Below are 20,531 nucleotides of genomic sequence, written 5' to 3' on the forward strand. Positions count from 1 at the left end.
TGAAATAATGTGATGGAAAGTATGACTGGGAGTAAAAATCAGCCCCTATCGTTAGTGTTGACAATGCACGGAAAGAGATTAAAAATAAAAATCAGGTGGAACTCAATTTAGTTCGTTCGGATACCTGGGAAGTCGCTTGGCAACGAATGATTTACTACAAACACCTTTCTTTTTCAGGTATTTTTTATACGCCGTTATGCAGATATAGCGTGCTTCGTTTTATAGACGTCCATTACGTATTTCCAGTAGAAAATCACTGACTGCAGGGGAGGAAAACATTGTGCGCTAGTAGTTCCCAACATAATTCGTTACTCGGTGAGTGGTAAAATGCATTTTCTGAAGTGTAAAAAACAAAAGGATTCAACTGCATTTCGGTAACTGAAATTAATTTTTTTTACATCGTTACTAATATCTCTATTTTAAATAAATAGGTTTTTTTCAAATACTATTACTAACGTGTGCCACAATTTGGTGTAGGCTACAGCTGGTGCAGCGAATGTTTGAACAACATAGTCCTCATGTAATCCACCCACTATTTACGTACTTCCTACCACGCATCTGTGACGGTAAGATTGAGATGTATATATCACATAGCCTTAAATACTCCATTAAAAAGCCTTCTACAACTTGTAGATAGTTCCCATAGTATACCAGAAATTGCTTTATTATTCACTTCGCAAGAATAAACAAGCTGTTAGCAAAATAGAACAGTATCTATGTAATGGCTACTATATTGCTGTAGAGCCCACACAGTATTATTATTAGTGGGAGTTGTCAGATAAAAAGCATTGGCAGCTTGAAGTCTTCTAATTTCCACCATTTCAGAAGTAAGGAGTCCAGCAATCAAGTGATATACAAACACTAACAAGGGAACCTCCCCATCCCACCCCCCTCAGATTTAGTTATAAGTTGGCGCAGTGGATAGGCCTTGAAAAACTGAACACAGATCAATCGAGAAAACAGGAAGAAGTTGTGTGGAACTATGAAAAAAATAAGCAAAATATACAAACTGAGTAGTCCATGCGCAAGATAGGCAACATCAAGGACAGTGTGAGGTCAGGAGCGCCGTGGTCTCGTGGTTAGCGTGAGCAGGTGCGGAATGAGAAGTCTTTGATTCAAGTCTTCCCTCGAGTGAAAAGTATAATTTTTTATTTTCAGACAATTATTATCTGTCCGTCCGTCCGTCCGATGCGAGGTAACTGCGTCGTAGTATGGGGACGCTACGCCTAAACAAACATCGAAACACACGATGCCAGTCGACTACAGCGCACGGAAGAGAGATATTCCTGCTAACGAGGCTCCCTGGCCGGCAGTTGACTGTTCGCTACTTTGGACGAGAGTGCATTAAATACGTGAGATGTATTCCGTGGGCAATATGAATCCAGCAAATATAGCTCGCGTCTTCAATAACAAGGTCAATGAATATTTTCCTGTGGAGGAATCGGTTGACCTACGACCTTGCGATCAAATGTTTTCGGTTCCCATTAGAGAGGCACGTCCTTTCGTCTACTAATCGCACGGTTTTGCGGTGCGGTCGCAAAACACAGACACTAAACTTATTACAGTGAACAGAGACGTCAATGAACGAACGGACAGATCATAACTTTGCGAAAATAAAAAAAAAACTTTTCACGCGAGGGAAGACTTGAACCAAGGACCTCCCGTTCCACAGCTGCTCACGCTAACCACAGAACCACGGCGCTCCTGAGCTTACATTGTCCTTTATGTTGCCTATCTTGCACATGGACTACTCAGTTTGTATATTTTGCTTATTTTTTCATAGTTCCACACAATTCTTCCTGTTCTCTCGATTGATCTGTGTTCAGTTTTTCAAGGCCTATCCACTGTGCCAACTTATAACTAAATCTGAGGGGGGTGCGATGGGGAGGTTCCCTTGTAAGTAGAGTATGCACGTACTAACAGGACTGATTTTAAATTCTGTAAATAAGTCTGTTAGAAATAAGTAGTACCTGTTGTCTCATTAGTTCGTGATTTAATAAAGCACCTACAAAAACCAAATTTCATATATCGTTCCTCATATTAAAAAGAAGTGTTCAAAGAACATTACTTTTCATTTTAATTTTTAGTTCGGTGCTTATGTTGATGATTGAAGTTAAACTCTCAAGGATTGTTAGGGTGCGCCACGTTTCTTCAAACAATCGACGTTCCGACCCCTATGCTGGGAAAATCTGGGATCTTAAACAGGACCTTCTGTTGTCCACTGTAGACTGAGCTCAATCTACTGTCGATACCACGCATCTGTGACGGTAAGATTGAGATGTATATATCACATAGCCTTAAATACTCCATGAAAAAGCCTTCTACGACTTGTATATAGTTCCGTATTAGAGAGGTCGAGGCGTCGATTGTTTGAAGAAACATGATGCGACCTAACAACCCAGACGATTTTAACTTCAGTGAGAACGGCCACGAAAACCTGTAAACTTACATAATGTTGATGCTGTTGGGGGACGGGGTGCGGCTACTGGCTGATCCCCTTATTACACTCAGTGGTGACGTTCTCAGGAATGTTGGGAACCACTGCTTTGCTCGGATGCTACGCAGTGCCGCATACAGACTCTGCACGATTTATGTCAGTAAGCACTTGCACGTTTTACGCTCCTGTGATCAGAGTCTAAAAAGTTCGTTCAGAAAATTTCGGAAACTGCAGTGTGCCACACAGTTTACAATCAGTTACATTGTTTCTGGACCGCTGTGTCCATACTGGTATATTCCTTGCGTCGCGTGGAGCCTGTATGTGGGACACATTCTTCGAGACTGCCGTTAACGGAGGGGCAAAACCGCCATCCTATCGCGGCCCGTCGGCACGGAAAGTCAGCAGCCGGAGGAGTGCGGCGTTTTTGTGAAAGACTGTGGGAACTCGACAGCACGTCCACTTTTGGCAGCGTTTTGCTGATGGCTCCCGGCGCCAAATAGGCAGAGAGTACGCTTGCTCGGCTTCAGTGGCTGCGAATTTTTCTTGCCATAGTGCGAATACTTGCCTTTCTGCGCTCTTTCTATTGAGGGCAGTCCGTCAGTAGACTGAGGAGAGGGGGATAGAATGGGAAAAGCGAAAGAGGAAGAGAGCAAGGATTCAACCTCATTTCTTTTGTGTGTGTATGTCGTCAATTCCATCGAATAATAAGAATGCTCATCTCGTTAAAATTTTCACAGCAAGTCATCATCTGTGTGGAAGCGAATGTTATGACCTTCTAACTCCAGTATCAGCAGTATCTGGAGATCTTTAAATCCATTGTAGTTGCCGAATTGAAGGTAGGCTACACGTGAAAGAATAGAAAAGGAAGCCGGCTGGGGTGGCCGAGCGGTTCTAGGCGCTACAGTCTGGAACCGCGCGACCTCTACAGTCGCAGGTTCGAATCCTGCCTCAGGCATGGCTGTGTGTGATGTCCTTACGTTAGTTAGGTTTAACTAGTTCTAAGTTCTAGGGGACTGATGACCTTAGAAGTTAAGTCCCATAGTGCTCAGACCCATTTGAACCAATACAAAAGGAAGTAGACGACTTATCTACTACACTAAACATATGGCGTTTTTTTTTTTTCATTGAAAATGTTTGCAAAGAAGTTCGTGGCACCTTCGAACTTGTATAACTAGAATAAATAGGGTTGATATTCTGACTCCAAATCTCTGCAAAATCATTAGACATGGCAGAGTCTTACAGAAGTATAAATTAAGACATAGGAAGAATACTAAAAGAAATTGTTATCGACGGTGTAAAATCATCAAAATAAAGCCATTTCTCTACCAGGGCGCTATCGCACTCAGTTTTTGTAACTAGAGGAATTCTTATGGTGATAAATTCATGTTAATTACTGAACATTATTCATTTTCTTTGAGCCTTTCTCCCACTTCAACATGGGGTCGGTCTTGTTACTATGGATTTGACGACGTTAGTCATTAGACATGGCAGAGTCTTACAGAAGTATAAGTTAAGACATAGGAAGAATACTAAAATAAATTGTTATCGACGGTGTAAAATCATCAAAATAAAGCCATTTCTCTACCAGGGCGCTATCGCACTCAGTTTTTGTAACTAGAGGAATTATGGTGATAAATTCATGTTAATTACTGAACATTATTCATTTTCTTTGGGCCTTTCTCCCACTTCAACATGGGGTCGGTCTTGTTACTATGGATTTGACGACGTTAGTAATTAGACATGGCAGAGTCTTACAGAAGTATAAGTTAAGACATAGGAAGAATACTAAAATAAATTATCGACTGTGTAAAATCATCAAAATAAAGCCATTTCTCTACCAGGGCGCTATCGCACTCAGTTTTTGTAACTAGAGGAATTCTTATGGTGATAAATTCATGTTAATTACTGAACATTATTAATTTTCTTTGGGCCTTTCTCCCACTTCAACATGGGGTCGCTCTTGTTACTATGGATTTGACGACGTTAGTGTCAGAGGGTGGCTGGATGCTGGCCAGCACACCGGCCCTCATCGTTAATCCCCCAGACGGATTCGAACCAGGGATGGTGCACCTAACCGAATCCAGCGACCTTGGCTTACCTGGCGGGTCGTTACATTACTGAACATGAAATATTTAAACTAAAAGTCCAGAGTATTTGTAAGTAAGTGCTTTGATTCTGAGCTATGCCTATTTGATAAGTTTCCATATTTTACTTGGTCTCTGTAACTTTGTTGCAAATGAAGATAGATCGGATTTTAACATCCCATCAAGGAACGTTACTAGAGATAGAGCAGATAATTTGGTGGGTAATGTCCTTGTTTGCGAAACAATTTCGACACTCGCCTGAAGTGGTTTTGGGGACGCTTGGGAAAAAACTGTCTGGCCAGCAGCGAGTTTGAATCCTACTCATCTCACTTACGAGAACTTACAAGAATTTTTGAGTCCAACATGTTGAAGTATTTTTGCATTTTTTTTCGACAGGGCATTTTTCCTTGCTTTTCAACTTTTGTCATATGTAACTGATTAGGCTATGTATGACTCCTAAAAGTCGGGTACAGATTCTGTACCTGCGAGTAAGTACCTAGTTTTAATTCCTCGCCCCTCGAGCTACATTTTTATTTCAAAGGTTGATGTATTAACTGATCACCGGATGTCAGCAAGAGAATGTGGACGCCTTTCGGCGGAGCGCAAGATCACGTCTGTAGCAACCTACTAAACGACTGCCACTGAGATGTTCTAGCAGGATAAAACTTGTCAGGGCGTAATGGTGCAGTTCAAGTTCGTGAAACAGTGATATATGTTATATGCAACGCCCGTTCCTTAGTAATTATTTTGTACTGAAATAGTATTCGTATAGCTCCATATCATCAGCACCTCTATTCCAAATTTTTCCGCCAAATTCTTTTGGCATTTGTAAAACGGCATTTTTTTTATTTGCCAATCTGCTTTATAAATTATATTTATTCTACTGGTTTCGGTTGTTTCAATCATCATCAGCTGGAAGAAAACATTATAACATCTGTTGGTTTAAAATGCATACCTCTCAAAAACGACACATATACTAAGCATAGAAATGGTGAAACGGTAAAATGCAACATAATCGGATTTTGACAAACTCCTAAATAGTTAACAGGCTGTCCATACACAAAAACCGACATTGTGGTAGACATGGGAAATATAATCACAAACACAATGAATACAAACAAAGCGGTACTACAAGGATTCTGTATTTCTGCCACACTCTTCAGTCGCAAACACAATGAATACAAACATATGGGTGCTACAAGGATTCTGTATTTCTGCGACACTCTTCGGTCAGAAACACAATGAATACAAACAAAGGGGTGCTACAAGGATTCTGTATTTCTGCGACACTTCAATCACAGACATAATGAATACAAACAAAGAGGTGCTACAAGGATTCTGCGTTTCTGCGTCACTCTTCAATAATACACAGATGAAGTTATAAGTAAACGGAAAACGTTGAGTAAAGGAGTTTGTTTAAATCGTGACACTAGAATAAACGCAATTTATGTGCAGATGACGTAACTCCGATTTCAGAGAATGAAGATGATCTTCAGATGGGGGTCTATAAATTGCAGTAAATTGCCTCATATTATAACCTAAAATTGTCCGTAGATAAAATGAAAGTGATGGCATTTCAGGGCATGCAACCGGTAAGATCTAAAACGGTCTTCAATAATAAAATCTTGAAGGAAGAAACATTTTAATTATCTAGGATGCGACATCATGTACAAATATAACCATGACGTAGACCAATAATTAACGTGGAACGATCGTAAAAAGATTGCAGAATAAAGCCAGGAAAAAAACCCAGCTGAAGTTTTACAAAACCACAGCAGTACTAACTCTTGCTTGTGGAAGTGAAGCATGGGCAACAACAACACACCAAGAAAGCAGAACGCAGGCTCATGAAATGAGGCATTTAAGAAGGGTGCAAGGATGCACAAAAGTCGAAAAGAGTACATAAGGCAAGATTTAGGAAAATGCAACCTAAACGAAAAAGTAAAGGAAAATAGGAAAAAATGGAAGGAACGTGTAGACCGTATGGGTGGGAAAAGAATCGCGGTAAAGGATTTCAGTTGCAAATCCACTGGAAGGAGAGATGTAGGAAGACCATACAAGAGAGCTTTAATAGGCAATTTCCCTAATACATGACGTGAAGAATAAGGGGACGAATGAGGCCGACAAGTCTGAAAATAATTTAGTTTCCCGTAATCATAGCGTTTTTTCGGTAACTGTGCAGTTAACTGGGAAAAGACGTTGGTGGATATTTTGTAACAGAGACGGTTTAGGTCGAACGTGATTGCCCTCGTAATACTGCGGGAGGCATATTCAACAAAAATTTCTAACATATTTTCCTGTCCCCATTGAAACATTTCTGTATTATCTTAAACGCAAACTCTGAGACGTTAGTGGTTAACATACTGCTTGACTAAGAGCATTAGCGGACTTTTTGACGCAACTATTTAAGAACTGATATGGCACGCTTTAAGGAAATCATCGAATACCGGAGTGTTTGGGCGAGGATTTGAACCTTACTCCTCCCGGATATCTTTCCGGAGTATTAATCACAGCGGCTCGTCTATACGGGAATTAGTACTTTCGTATTCTTATGATCTATGTGTGGCTCAGTAGTTCTGCAGTTCAGTGACCGACTACAAATCCAAACGTCTGAGATCTGATCCCAGCCAGTCGTAGGATATTTGTCTCATTAATCTCTTCTTTAACCCCTAGAAAAACAGTAATGTGAAAATTCCAAGTTACTACATGGTTCGGAGTTAAGTCCGCTTGTAACTGGCTGGAAAATCAGTTCAGATATAGGAGGAGGGCAATGGCGTTATTCCTCCTAAAGGATCATTTCCAGTAAAGCATTGAGATATTCAACCAAGCTTCTGCATGAAGCGTTAAAGCTCATAGGTAAAGCTGACCTCTTTCCCTTGGGGAAGGCGATCAGTTGCTATTCTTAAGCGGTATTGGCTCAAACGTCGTAGCACTATTCGATCCCCCCTCGAAACTTCAGTCCTCCAATCGAGCTTTGAGACTAGCAGAGGGGAGAGTGCAGAAAATTCAGTTGATGTGCTCCAAAGGCACAAGTGGTAACCTGCTGGGTAGTTTTATTAGAGCGAAATTTCTGCTGCAGATTCACACATTCGCTACAAACGAATATCTGCAATTTTTCGACGTACTCGTCAGTCTATTGGACAATCGCAAACTCTCGAATGATTACTTCTGAACAATATGGTGCATCTGGATACACTTTCGCAGTAATGGGTGCGCAATAATTTTTGTTTTGTTTGCCCCACCGTTATCGCGACTATTAGTAACGGAACAATATCTCAGAATGAAAAGAAAACCATCTTTGACCCATGGCTATTACGGCATCTGAGGGCTTAACGTTGAATCGAATACGAACTCATTACAAACGGAGCATAAGTTTGGAGTGGAGAGCAGTTGGGAAGGAACTTCTTTTTTTTAGGCTTGGTTTTATTGAACCATAGTGCCAATTATAGATATAGAATCATACATAGTGAGAAATCACTGTGTAAATAAGCTCACTGACCAAAACAGTTGACACACCTTGAGAAGTCATTATGGGCGTCATTTAATACCCTGTAAGTCCGCCCTGGACTTGATAACAGCCTGGATTCTGTAATGGAGTGAGACCACAAGGTTGTCTAGGTAAGTCGATGCCAAGTTAAGTCACTCGCTGAGGATCTGATCAAGCAGTTCCATCAGACTGCGGGGATACTGCCGCCGGCGTTTTACCAACTCTTTGAACATGTCCCACGCATTTTCAGTGGGGTCCAGGTCAGGAAAAACACCCCCAAAATATCACAGACCAACTTCCGGCTTGCACCTGATCTCGTACACATTCAGGATAAAATGCTCCATTTGACCTTCGATGCACTCGACTACGTGCGTCATTTGAATATAGGCAAAAACGTGATTATTCAGGCTACATTAAGTTCCACAAATCAGCTACTGTCCACGTTTGTATAGTTTCTAGCCCATTGAATACTCGCAGCTTTATGTGCCTGTGCGAGCAATGGCCTCTTGCGAGGTGACCGATTCCACATGTTCATTGCATGCAGTTCCCGTCCCAATGTTCTCTCGCTGACAGGTTGGGATGGACCTTCAATCATTGCCTGTAGCAATTTCTGTCGGGTTTGGAATCGATTTTGATTCACAAGCCGTGAAACGCTTCTCCGGTCCCTCTCAGTTGGGATCTTTTTCCGACCACAATTCAAAATTCGTGTTTCGAAGCCACGTGTGTTACACTACTGCTTGTAGATACATTGAACAGTCCGCCCACGAAACGTCAACCAATCCAGCAACTTCACTCACCGTGTGGCCATGGGCACGACCAAACACGATTCCCCTTTTTGCCACTCTGCGACGTCCTTTCTTTCAGCCATGTCCGCTTGAAACATAAATGTCACATTGATGACTACTTCCTTACGACCAGGTAGAGGCAGTGCGCGTGCGGTTGAGCACTTAGCTCGATCGCTGCGCTACCTGTGCGTGCGCACTGGAGTGACTAATTTTTTGTCCGGTGAGCTTAGCTTGAACAATGATTTTAAAATTATTTAACAGTTTCTACATAGCTTCAATAGCTATACTTACGGAATCTTGACATACCAACCATAGACAAAATAGAATATAAGCAAGAGAACTCAGCGGAGGTTGGGAAGCGTACACTTCCAAATTAGAGCGCTGATACAAACACAATATAGCCTTAAATTTCATGTACTTGCGTTACAGTCCCGCAAAAAACAAAAAAAGCGCTTTGTATATCTGAGAATATCCGTGACAAGGTAAAACAGGAGCACTTGTTGCAAGGGCCACCTTCAGTTTCACAAGGTTTTGCAGTAAACAGTTTTGTTGTGCTTTGAAAAAACTATAAGTAAACGGCGTCTTTCTTCTGACAGTTGCAGAAAGGATTGTCTTTGATGCTTATAAGAAGTAAGTGGGAAGGTGTTGGTCTATGGTGGTGCGCCTGGGTTTCGGCTTGCCGCTCGCTTGAAATGTTCGAAACCAGGGGGTTCTTCTAATTACTGGTTGCACGCCAGCGTGGTTTTGACCTTTATGATAGACGAGCTTAGCGCCCACTGCTTCCTTCGCGTATACTGTATAGTTTGCACAGGTTTTTTTTGTTGTTCTTTATTTGAATTTGTTTTTCTTTAATCGAATTTTTATGATATTCAAAAACTGCAACATCTTCTAAATTTTTCACGCTAATTAAGCCGATAGAAGCATGATGTTTTCCGAATATTCTTATGACCAGAAAGCGAGTGTGGTAGCCGGAGTCGGAGATCTCAGTTAATCCTGTCTTTTGAGTTCATGCGGTGATATTTCCATAGAAACTTTTGTCCTCTGACACATATTTCTTTAGAGTCAAATAACATTTTCACAGATTTAGCTTTATAAATGTTTTAATAGATCAAAAATGTTCATAAAAATGTTCGTCCACTTATGGGTTGAATTTCCAAAAACACTGAAACACGTATTATTGTATTTATAAGGGAGAAGTCAAATACCAGTTTTCACAGATGCAGCTATAAAAATGCTTTAGTAGTTTGTTAACAGTGATCTGTTTTCAAAAACATTTAATTCATTATTTTACCCCTTAGTATTTGAATTTCCAAAAATGCTGAAGCACATATTTTTTAATTTCTGACTGAGAAACCAAATACCAATTTTCGTAATTCTGCAAGTAGCTTCAAAATTGTCTTATTAACGACATATTTTGAAAAAAACCTTTCAACTCCTATTAGGGGAGGAATTTCGAAAAATCTGTTACTATATAATGCCTGCAATGTAAGATCAACATCCTCTGCAAATTTTAAGTTTTTACCCTTAGCTATTGGGCCTGGGCGATCACAAGTCAGTGAATCAGTCACGTCTTGTTTCACCCCCTTAAGGGCTGAATATACAAAACAACTGAAGCAGGTATTTTTTATTTCTAGCCGTGAAGTCAAATGCTAATTTTCATAGGTGTATCTTAGTAAATTCTTTAGTGGTTCTTTAATAATTATTTATTTTAAAAAAAGTCGCCCACTATTTCACCTCCATAGGAGATAAATTTCCAAAGATCCGAAACACGTTTTTATTTGTTTCCTACTGAGAAACCAAATTTCAACTTTCCTAAGTCTAGCTTCAAAATTGCCTTAATTGGTTCAAATGGCTCTGAGCACTATGGGACTTAACATCTGTGGTCATCAGTCCCCTAGAATTTAGAACTACTTAAACCTAACTAACCTAAGGACATCACACACATCCATGCCCGAGGCAGGATGCGAACCTGCGACCGTAGCAGTCGCGCGGTTCCGGACTGAGCGCCTTAATTGCTTCATATTTTCAAATAACCTTTCGTACTCTATTTCATCACCCTATGGGTGGAATTTCGAAAACTCCCATCTTAAACGGAGCCCAGAATATAAGATCAACACCGTCTCCAAATATCAAGTTTGTGTCATTAGCGGTTTGGGCAGGACGATGATGAGTCAGTCAGTTTCCTGTTTGTACGTGGAGACTGAAAGACGCCAAACCTCTGCCCATTCTTCCTCGGTCAGTTACGGCACCCGTAACTTTCGAAAAAAATGGTTCAAATGGCTCTGAGCTCTATGGGACTTAACATCTATGGTCATCAGTCCCCTAGAACTTAGAACTACTTAAACCTAACTAACCTAAGGACATCACACAACACCCAGTCATAACAAGGCAGAGAAAATCCCTGACCCCGCCGGGAATCGAACCCGGGAACCCGGGCGTGGGAAGCGAGAACGCTACCGCACGACCACGAGCTGCGGACAACTTTCGAAAAGTCAATCCCAATTTGCAGCCGGAGCAATTTATGAAGCAGACGCACGAACACGAAGGAAGGACGAGCCTCTGAACCCCGATGCTGCAAAACCTGAGTGATGTGTTGCAGTCGCCGCTTCACCTCAATCTATGGCTTTCTGAAAACAGCGGCATTCCCAATTGCCGCAGCGTCATGACCGCCCCTCTTCCTCGAATCTGTCCTCGCCGCCGTGTACGCTGGCTCAGAGGAACGCGGATTTCCTTTTTCCTCGCGCTCGGATACCTCAATTTCTACGCGATTTATTCCCTATTTTCTGGGACACTCGTCAAAAGCACTAGCTTGTGTAAGGGTACAGAGCAATAAGCCAGTGCTGTACACGCGAAGGCTTTTAGCCCAGGAGGTCGTCGAAGTGTGCGTCCGTGGCCAGCCTCCCCCCTCCCCCCGCCTCCAATAAGAAGCGGCACGACGCGACGCGGCCGCAGTTGCAGCTGGGTCTACGGCGCCACCAGCCAACGACCGCTCTTCGCCGCTGGGGTACGTTGGCGCCAGGCTCTCTGGACCCCGAGTCCCTCGTTACAGAAGGCGACGCTGCTCCTCGGCTTATGTAACAGATATCAGGGTGAATTCCGGAAACCACGATCGCAAGGTACTCAGAATGATCTTCACACTTCTGATTAACTAGAAGGCTGTAGACCAGGGTTGTCCAACATTTTAGCCTACCTCGGCCACTTTTGAAGAAGACGAGCATTTTTGGGCCGCACGTAATATACGAGTACTTAATACTAACGATAAGGGATGGTCGTGGGTGTATAGGAACTACATGTAAGTAATTTACATGAATTTGTGAGATTAATGGATCAGTATCAGGTTAGATCGAAGTGGTTGCCCTTCCCAGGGTGTTCTCAAGGTGTTAATCTGAAATTTTGGTTCAGCTTTTACTCTTTGTATGCTTTATTCTGCAAATATCTGTTTACAAACGTACGTACTTCCAAAAACGAAAAACTAAAAAACAACTCGGAACAGGACATGAAGGCACAACGGTACCGATCGGCCGCCGTATCATCCTCAGCCCACAGGCGTCACTGGATGCGGAAATGGGGGGGGGGGGGGGGGTATGTGGTCAGCACACCGCTCTCCCGACTTGCAAAAAAGATTACATATATAACGCATGACTTTGCAGGAAGCGATATTTGTCTCTGGGCAGGTATGATTCGTAAAGGTCCAACGAAGATACACGATCAAATTTTCCTTTTACTTGAATGTCAGACTTCAACTATGCATTCCATCTATGAATTCTGGCAACGTATCTATATTGTCTGTAAAAGATATTGCATAAATACAAAAATTTTGATTATTTTTTCGAAAACTCTGAATTAGATTTTCAATTGTTGCATCAAATCGAAAAGTTTAGTTGTTTATTTCATCCCGTCTTTTGGATTATATTTGGCCAACCTATTGAAATGAAAAAAATGTTTGCATTTACTTGTGATTTCCATAATTTTAGTTTCATTTGGAATCTGTTTACCGTTTGAAACTTGTTACTAATAAGTAGGCTTCTATCTTGAAGACGCCTCTTTGAGTTACCCTAAATGACTAGTCAAATCGACCAAACATGCTAAATCTCCCACCCAGTTGGCATCGTCAAATTCTGGCATAGATTTTGCTTTTTATATCATGAATGATTTGTTTTCATTAATTATGCTACGAAATGTTTTTAACATCTGGCCTCGACTGAGCCATGTTACTTCTGTAAAATATACGATACCACCACGCTCAGGATTGAAATTTCCAAGGAATTGCTGGAATTGACGATGATTCAATCCCATGGGAAGCTAGTCTGTGGGCTGTCGATTGAAGAAATTCAATTGAATTAAAGCTCATTTCTTTGTGCTTATCATCTGCTTCTATAGAAATATCAGAGAGCTCGTGAAAGCACATTACAAACACGTTCATGTTAAAATGTGATTCTGTTTTGTCGCATTGGATATCATATCAAATTAAAGTTATTACAACAGTATTTAGATACTGTTAGATAGCAAACATTGGTACTTTTACCGATTGGTATAGAAAATAACGACGATGAAAAAGTTTCTTAATCACAACTGAACAGAAATAACGCAGAATTTTCATGTATTTCCATAAATTAATTTCATTATACGTCTCTAAATCTCTAGTTTTGCAGTTGCGACTGAAATAGCCGTAAGATAACAGACGAGTGAGCAGCTGATCGGCCGGTTGCAAGAATTAGATTCTGGGGGTTGAAATATAGCACGGGCGACAATGTTAAGAACCGGATGGACCAATGAGGAAACAGCGTTGTGTGGCGGGAGTTTCAAATCGAAAATATGCAATTTATTGTAACTTTACGTAAATAGAATTTTATGGATTTTTTTTACCGATCTTGTGATCTTGGGCATTATTGATACTTGCCTTAGGGCCCATGCGGTCCTTGCTGTAGATGATGGCGCTGCCGAAGTCTTCGAAGCTGTTCGACATTGGTGTACGCAAACAAACCGCGTACTTCCGACACTTCTTTCCAGACAGGTGACTGAATTGGCGATTCGTGCTAACAGGACACGGCATGACACCCTTGGTGGACAGACCTCGCCAGACACTAGTAGAAGGTGTAAGGCCACATAGATATACGTGATCAAACCATTAATACTTACAGGGTACATAATTGTCGTCGACAAGTCTATAACACTGCTGTAGATGAAGTTGTTCTAAAAATAAAAAGATGATATCACCAGAAGTTTAAATATCCTGAACCGTCTTCAGCAAGTAACAAGTCTGTGCACTCGGGCAACTCACTTGCATTGTAGCCGGATGTGGTCTAAAAAGTGCGAACTGCTGATGTCATCTTCCTTTGGATGTCAGTGTGCCATCGTTTTTCGGCCTTTTAGCTATTTTTGATAACCGTAACGGTAAGGGAAAGTAACTGGCGAATGGTCGTTGTTTGTTTCTATTTACTCCTGTCGCATTTTGCTTCATTTAAATGATTCAAATGGCTATGAGCACTATGGGACTTAACATCTGACGTCATCAGTCCCCTAGAACTTCTTAAACCTAACTAACCTAAGGGCATCACACACATCCATGCCCGAGGCAGGATTCGAACCTGCGACCGTAGCGGTCGCGCGGTTCCAGACTGAAGCGCCTAGAACCACTCGACCACTCCGGCCGGCTTGCTTCATTTAGCCAAAGCAGTGCTTCAGATTTACTGGCGGTATATGTGCAAGTGCATCTCGAATACAAGAACAGAAAAAGACCATTTAGAATTAAAATGTATACAAGCAAAATAATCACATACAACGAATCGAAAACTGCCCTTTTGGAAACACAGACTGCTATGTGAAGGGAAAACACTAAAGGGACTGAAGTGTCCCCGTGTTTTGCGGACATGAAGCGAAATACGGCTGGTATCAATGGACATTAAGAAAACGCAACGATCGGGTAATTTAGGCTTTCATTTTGATAATAGTAATTACGCTGCAGGAAAAATCGCAAGTAATGCAAATTATCACGAGAACTTTTAATGAGTAATTAACTGAAGCTATTCTCAAACAGAAGGTCGGTTTGAACACAGCACAACAGTATGTTTCACATGCTGCAGTATAGTAGGTGAGTAAGGCAGTGATCGAGGAAGTGTAGAATAAATTTCTTTTGTTTCTGTCAGTGATCTCAAAACTTTTTGTTCCTTAGACTACCGGTTTCGGTCTGCGATGACCATCTTCAGATCTGCAGCAAAACATGTGACAATCAAATACAACTAGTGGACAGTTTACATTTCAAAACAATAAAATATGCCACAATGAAAAGTATTGTTTCCATAGATGTGGAAACATGCGCTTAAAATATGATGAGAAATACCTGTTTTACGAAGTGTCCTAAGACATATAATGATCACAGAGGCGTCGTTGAGAATTGCACATAAAATCAGCTTAGCTTCGTAGCACTTATTTAAAATATGGTGTAAACTAGGCCACAGGGCCGGCAGAGTCATCCTCTTAAAAGAGCTAGTGTTCAAGTCAATCTGAGGTACACTTATGTATGTTTGTGTCTTTAATTTTATAATTGTACAAAATGCAGTAAAATGAAAAATACATTACGTGAAATCTGTAGTGAGCTCCTAAGGTGTATAAGTTGCTACAGTGATAAAATGTAACAAATTAGAAAACGAATAAAGTTAAATTAAAAAGGAAAAAGGCGATGTGTGATTATGACACTTTGGTTCGAATAGTAGCGCTGTTAACAGGATGACTCTCTTGCCACTGTGGCGTAGTTTACACCATATTTTAAATAAGTGCTACGAAGCCACGCTGATTTGTGTGTATTTCTTGACGATGCCACTATGCCTTCATTATATTAAGACATGTTGAAAAACAGGTATTTCTCGCCATATTTTCAGCACATGTTTTCAAATCTGTGAAAATAATACTTTTCATTATGGCATATTTGATTGTTTTGACATGTAGACTGTCCACTAGCTGTATTTGATTGTGCCGTGTTTTGCTGCAGATCTGAAGATGTTCATCGCTGACCAAAACCCGTAGTCTAAAGACAAAAAAGCCATGTGATCATTGACGGAAATAAAAGGAATGTATTCTATAACAGTATGATACTAGGCATGGCCGTTTCGGTTGTGGTATGCCCTTTCCTATCTCCTGCTATTCAACTGACTTGTCCGTTCAGTTATAATGGGACCTGTAGTTTAAAGCAGATTTCAAAATCATGGTCCAATTTGGTATTTTTTACTCACACAAGTCATTCGAAAGGTGAAACCAGCGATTGTCGAGACAAATCTTGTGATCGGCATTTTGATTTGTGAACTTTGAGTTACCTACTTAGCCACCGAGCCAAAGTGAAAATATTCCAGCTTTCAAGATTCGGTATCGGGTAATAATTGAAATAACTACAGATTATCATGAATAAATGGCTTATTTCGTGAACAATCAATGATTTTTCGAGTCTTACACGCAACGCACCTAAAATCCTAAACAGCATAGCAAGATCTCCGACAGAATATCAGACTTTTTGCCAGAGGACAACAGTGTATTGCTTTTCACTTGTAATCGTTCAACTGTCTATGCTATTTGCCAGCAAGTTCGAAACACATTACCTGCAGAAAAAAAGAAGACGTTGCTAACACACTAACGTCAGGAAAGATTCGTATCCGCGAGCCCTTTTCAGGTTACTTGGTCACTTCCGCACGTAAGATACTAAAGAAAGGGGCTTCATTCCTTGAACTGCCGATGTCCGATTTGTCGCGCCGTTGAAGCGAAACGAGCGTTCTCCCGCTGCGTCCTTCAGCAGAGGTTGTGTTCAGCTCCTCTACCCAAGGGGCGGTGGTTAACATAGGTGATCGAAATGGAAAATGAGGCACATTTAAAGTTTCGAAAGTTTGTCTTCAATACATGCATTATTACATTAAACATTTTTAATATATATTATAATAAACATGACATATATGTAACTAAATCTTTTTCTTTAGGTTTTACGTTTAACTACTAAGTTTGACGTCGTTTAGTAGCATACAATAGTATAATCCACTCGTATAATCACTACATAATTCATTCAGTTGTTTTTTGTTACTGGACGGGCAGCAGGCAGAATTTTTCCGAATAAAAGTCACTAATAATTTCGAAGTTCTCCGCAGCGTTCGGAATACCTTTTGCTGAAAAAAACGGAAAATTTTTATTGATTATTCTTTAATTTGGCGTTTAACGCTGATCAGATAAGACTTCAACTAAATTTTCTGTACATATCTCAGTAGTTCTTAGATGAACTCTTTCCTTTAAGAGATCAGCTACCGATGTACGGTTTTGCTGTTACAGGACTTGGAGTAGTCAACGAATCGGAAAATCAGGTATCTTTGGAGCAGGAGGAAGATTTTCGGCCGGCCGTTGTGATCCAGCGGTTCTAGGCGCTTCAGTCCGGAACGGCGCGATTGCTGCGATCGCAGGTTCGAATCCTGCCTCGGGCATGGACGTGTGTGATGTCCTTAAGTTAGTTAGGTTTAAGTAGTTCTAAGTTCTAGGGGACTGATGACCTCAGATGTTAAGTCACATAGTTCTCAGAGCCATTTGAACCATTTGAAGATTTTCGAACTGCTGCTCGGTTTCTGTCTCCATGGATCTTCTGTACTTTACTAAAGACGCTTGTTACAGTGCTCTGTGGAAACATGTTATAGTTATTATAACGCGGAAATGTATCAGATAAGCACTTTAACTGAACTGCCGTTCTTCTTACAGGAATAGCTCCCTCATCTCCGTCTTTTCATAATGAAGAGATAACAGATTCTCGAATCGTAGTTTGAGGGCAACCTGTATAAACGCAAAGAGATTCGAAAAGCTGGAACTTAAGAGCGTGAATACAGATTTCATCGCTGTACTGTTGATTTCAATAACGAACTTTTGCTTTTTTAATGTTGGAATGTTAGATGAATGTTTTAGAAAAATGCAGATTCTGACATTTGTTTTACTCCACATTTAAAGGCAGACGGAAACGCCTTGACGAAGTCTATGTCGATATCGACAGTAGAGTAACACTCGTCCAGCTGAACAAGGATACTGGAAAGAAGTGCCGCGATCTTCTTAATGATCCGTACTGGTGTTCTGCTGATGTAGTTTGTTGATTGATTGCTGCATTTCTAAAGGAGCTTCAAAACAGCGGCTCCGCTGCGCAGTGAAAGACTATTCTGGAAACAATCCTCTAGGTTGTGTCTAAGCCATTTCTGGGCAATATGCAGTGGAAATCAGAAAAGGTACTGGCAAAAATGAAGATTTATGGTGGTTCATTGAGAGCTCATATCCACTGAACCATTCTTTCAAAGAGAAATAAGCTTCTAGCAGAGTGCAGGTAGGGCGCACAGTTTCAGTGTGTCCTGAAGTTTCAGATTAGCGCACATGCCGCTACTATCTGAAAAACTCACTTTGGAAAATGTATGTAATTTGAATTCGTATTTATTTATGTTTTATTTCTCTATCTGTGTTACGCGTTTTACTTGGCACAATGATACAGAGGCACAACTTTGAACAGACAGCACACTTGTTCTATATTTATTTGGATAGGGTCCACCTTTATCAAAACACAATTTTGTTCTTTAATCCAAACATGTTTCACTGCAGTTGCAGCATCTTAAATGAGCTTTTATTTTTCATCTGTTAAAGATAAAGAGTGTTCTTTGCTGTTTGTATACATGTCGCTATTAGTTTTTAAATCGTAATTACATATATTTGAAAAAAAAAAACACATAAATTATGAATTCATACCTTTTAGCACATGGTGTGGTTTTTCTGATGTGTTGTGTTTCCACAGTGACCGTTTTGTTCCACAGTTTGTCATCTGCAATCGCTTATACCTTAGAGTAGATAAATTGTTTAAGCCAAAATTACGATTTGAAAACTTTTTATTTCTATACCTCAAATTATTTAATTCTATGTGTGTGTGTGTGTTTCTATTTACATAATGTTTTCTTTTTATTCATCTTTATCGCTGTCAAACACTATATATTGTGTTGCCACTGTCACTGTCAATATCACTGTTTCACTGTTTACCAGCTGTAAAAACAAACATGGCTGGCAGTGGAGCAATTGAAGGTGTAAAAACAAGATGGCTGACAGTGGAACAGTTGAAGGTGTTCAGGGCGTAGTGGAAGCAGTTCCATTCTGGCTTAAATTCTTCGGTTTTTTTTCTGATACTAGGTATGCAGTCGACGCCAAATTCGTGTACGTATTTCAGTGGCGAGGTCCGTCGATACTTGGGTCAGCGAAGGATCCAGAGGAACGCCCCCACCGGTGCCTGCCCGCGACACCATGCGGCTGCTGCTCGTGCTGGCTCTGCTGGCGGCGCCCGCCTTCGCACGCTACGACGGCGACCGCGCCGGCTACACTTATGACGACGCCGCCTACACTTATGAGGACGCCGGTGGCCGCTACGACCGTTGCCGCGACGCTGCGTGGTCCCGGCGCGACTGCCTGCCGACGAGCCACAACAGAATCGTCACCAGTCGTCCTGACAGGTCAGTCAGCCACAAGCCTTCAGTCAAGTCAGTAGTAGCTCATTATACCAGTACCGGTTCAGGGGTCGATCCAGTCTCACTTTAGTAGTGGACGCTTCGTAAGGACACTAGTGAAATAACGTAGGCTAAACAAAAAATATTTTGTTTCTTTTCGTTAGGTAATTTCCTAACGTACACACATCAGTGTTTGGTTGTTGTTTCCCTGCGTCGAACAGTCTTCCCACAAACGCGTCACATTTGCCACATGTGCTTGGAGGTACTACCCAACCTAAAAACTTTCGACTTGTAGTGGCTATAGTTTTTATTCTGCAAATTACGTAAATGGTGATGCAATTTTGTTCAGTACACTGTTCTCAGTTACCAATAGAAATATCTGCACTTATATACGCGTTACATCATATATATTCTTACGTCAATATATGACTAACGGGGGGGGGGGGTATATATACTATGTGATCAAAAGTATCCGGACACCCCCAAAAAATACGTTTCGCATATTCGGTGCATCGGGCTGCCACCCACCTGCCAGGCACTCCATGTCAGCGACCTCAGTAGTCATTAGACATCGTAAGAGAGCAGAATGGGGCGCTCCGCGGAGCTCACGGACTTAGAACGTGGTCGGGTGATTGGGTGTCACTTGGGTCATACATCTCTACGCGAGATTTCCACACTCCTAAACATCGAGAAAACTTGGATTTCATGGTCGAGCGGCTGCTCATAAGCCACACATCACGCCGGTAAATGACAAACGACGCCTCGCCTCGCTTGGTGTAAGGAGCGTAAACATTGGACGATTGAACAGTGGAAAAACGTTGTGTGGAGTGATGGATCACGGTACACAACGTGGCGATCCGATAGCAGGGTGTGGGTATGGCGAATGCCCGGTGAACGTCATCTGCCAGTGTGTGTGGTACCAACGTAAAATTCTAAGGTGGTGGTGTTATGATGTGGTTGTGTTTTTCATGGAGGGGGCTTGCACCCCTTGTTTTGCGTGGCGGTTCTACGCGCTTCAGTCTGGAAATGCGCGACCGCTACGGTCGCAGGTTCGAATCCTGCCTCGGGCATGGATGTGTGTGATGTCCTTAGGTTAGTTAGGTTTAAGTAGTTCTAAGTTCTAGGGGACTGATGACCTCAGATGTTAAGTCCCATAGTACTCAGAGCCATTTGAACCATTTTGTTTTGCGTGGCACTATTACAGCACAGGCCTAACATTGATGTTTTAAGCACCTTCTTGCTTCCCACTGTTGA

The 20,531-nt window shown here is 41.4% G+C and overlaps 1 protein-coding gene across 1 annotated transcript in view; it reads left to right on the plus strand.

Annotated features, from left to right (window-relative positions):
• The first annotated feature begins 11,756 nt into the window (after positions 1–11,756).
• Positions 11,757–20,531, plus strand: part of LOC124607128 — a 62,050-nt gene continuing 53,275 nt past the window's right edge. Inside the window, exons 1-2 of the mRNA XM_047139335.1 lie at positions 11,757–11,909; positions 19,004–19,283. Of these exons, the coding sequence (XP_046995291.1) occupies positions 19,078–19,283 (206 nt within the window). The 5' untranslated portion in view covers positions 11,757–11,909; positions 19,004–19,077. The remainder of the gene's footprint in view (positions 11,910–19,003; positions 19,284–20,531) is intronic.

This window comes from Schistocerca americana, chromosome 3, assembly GCF_021461395.2.
Source record: "Schistocerca americana isolate TAMUIC-IGC-003095 chromosome 3, iqSchAmer2.1, whole genome shotgun sequence".
NCBI classification, from domain to species: Eukaryota; Metazoa; Arthropoda; class Insecta; order Orthoptera; family Acrididae; genus Schistocerca; species Schistocerca americana.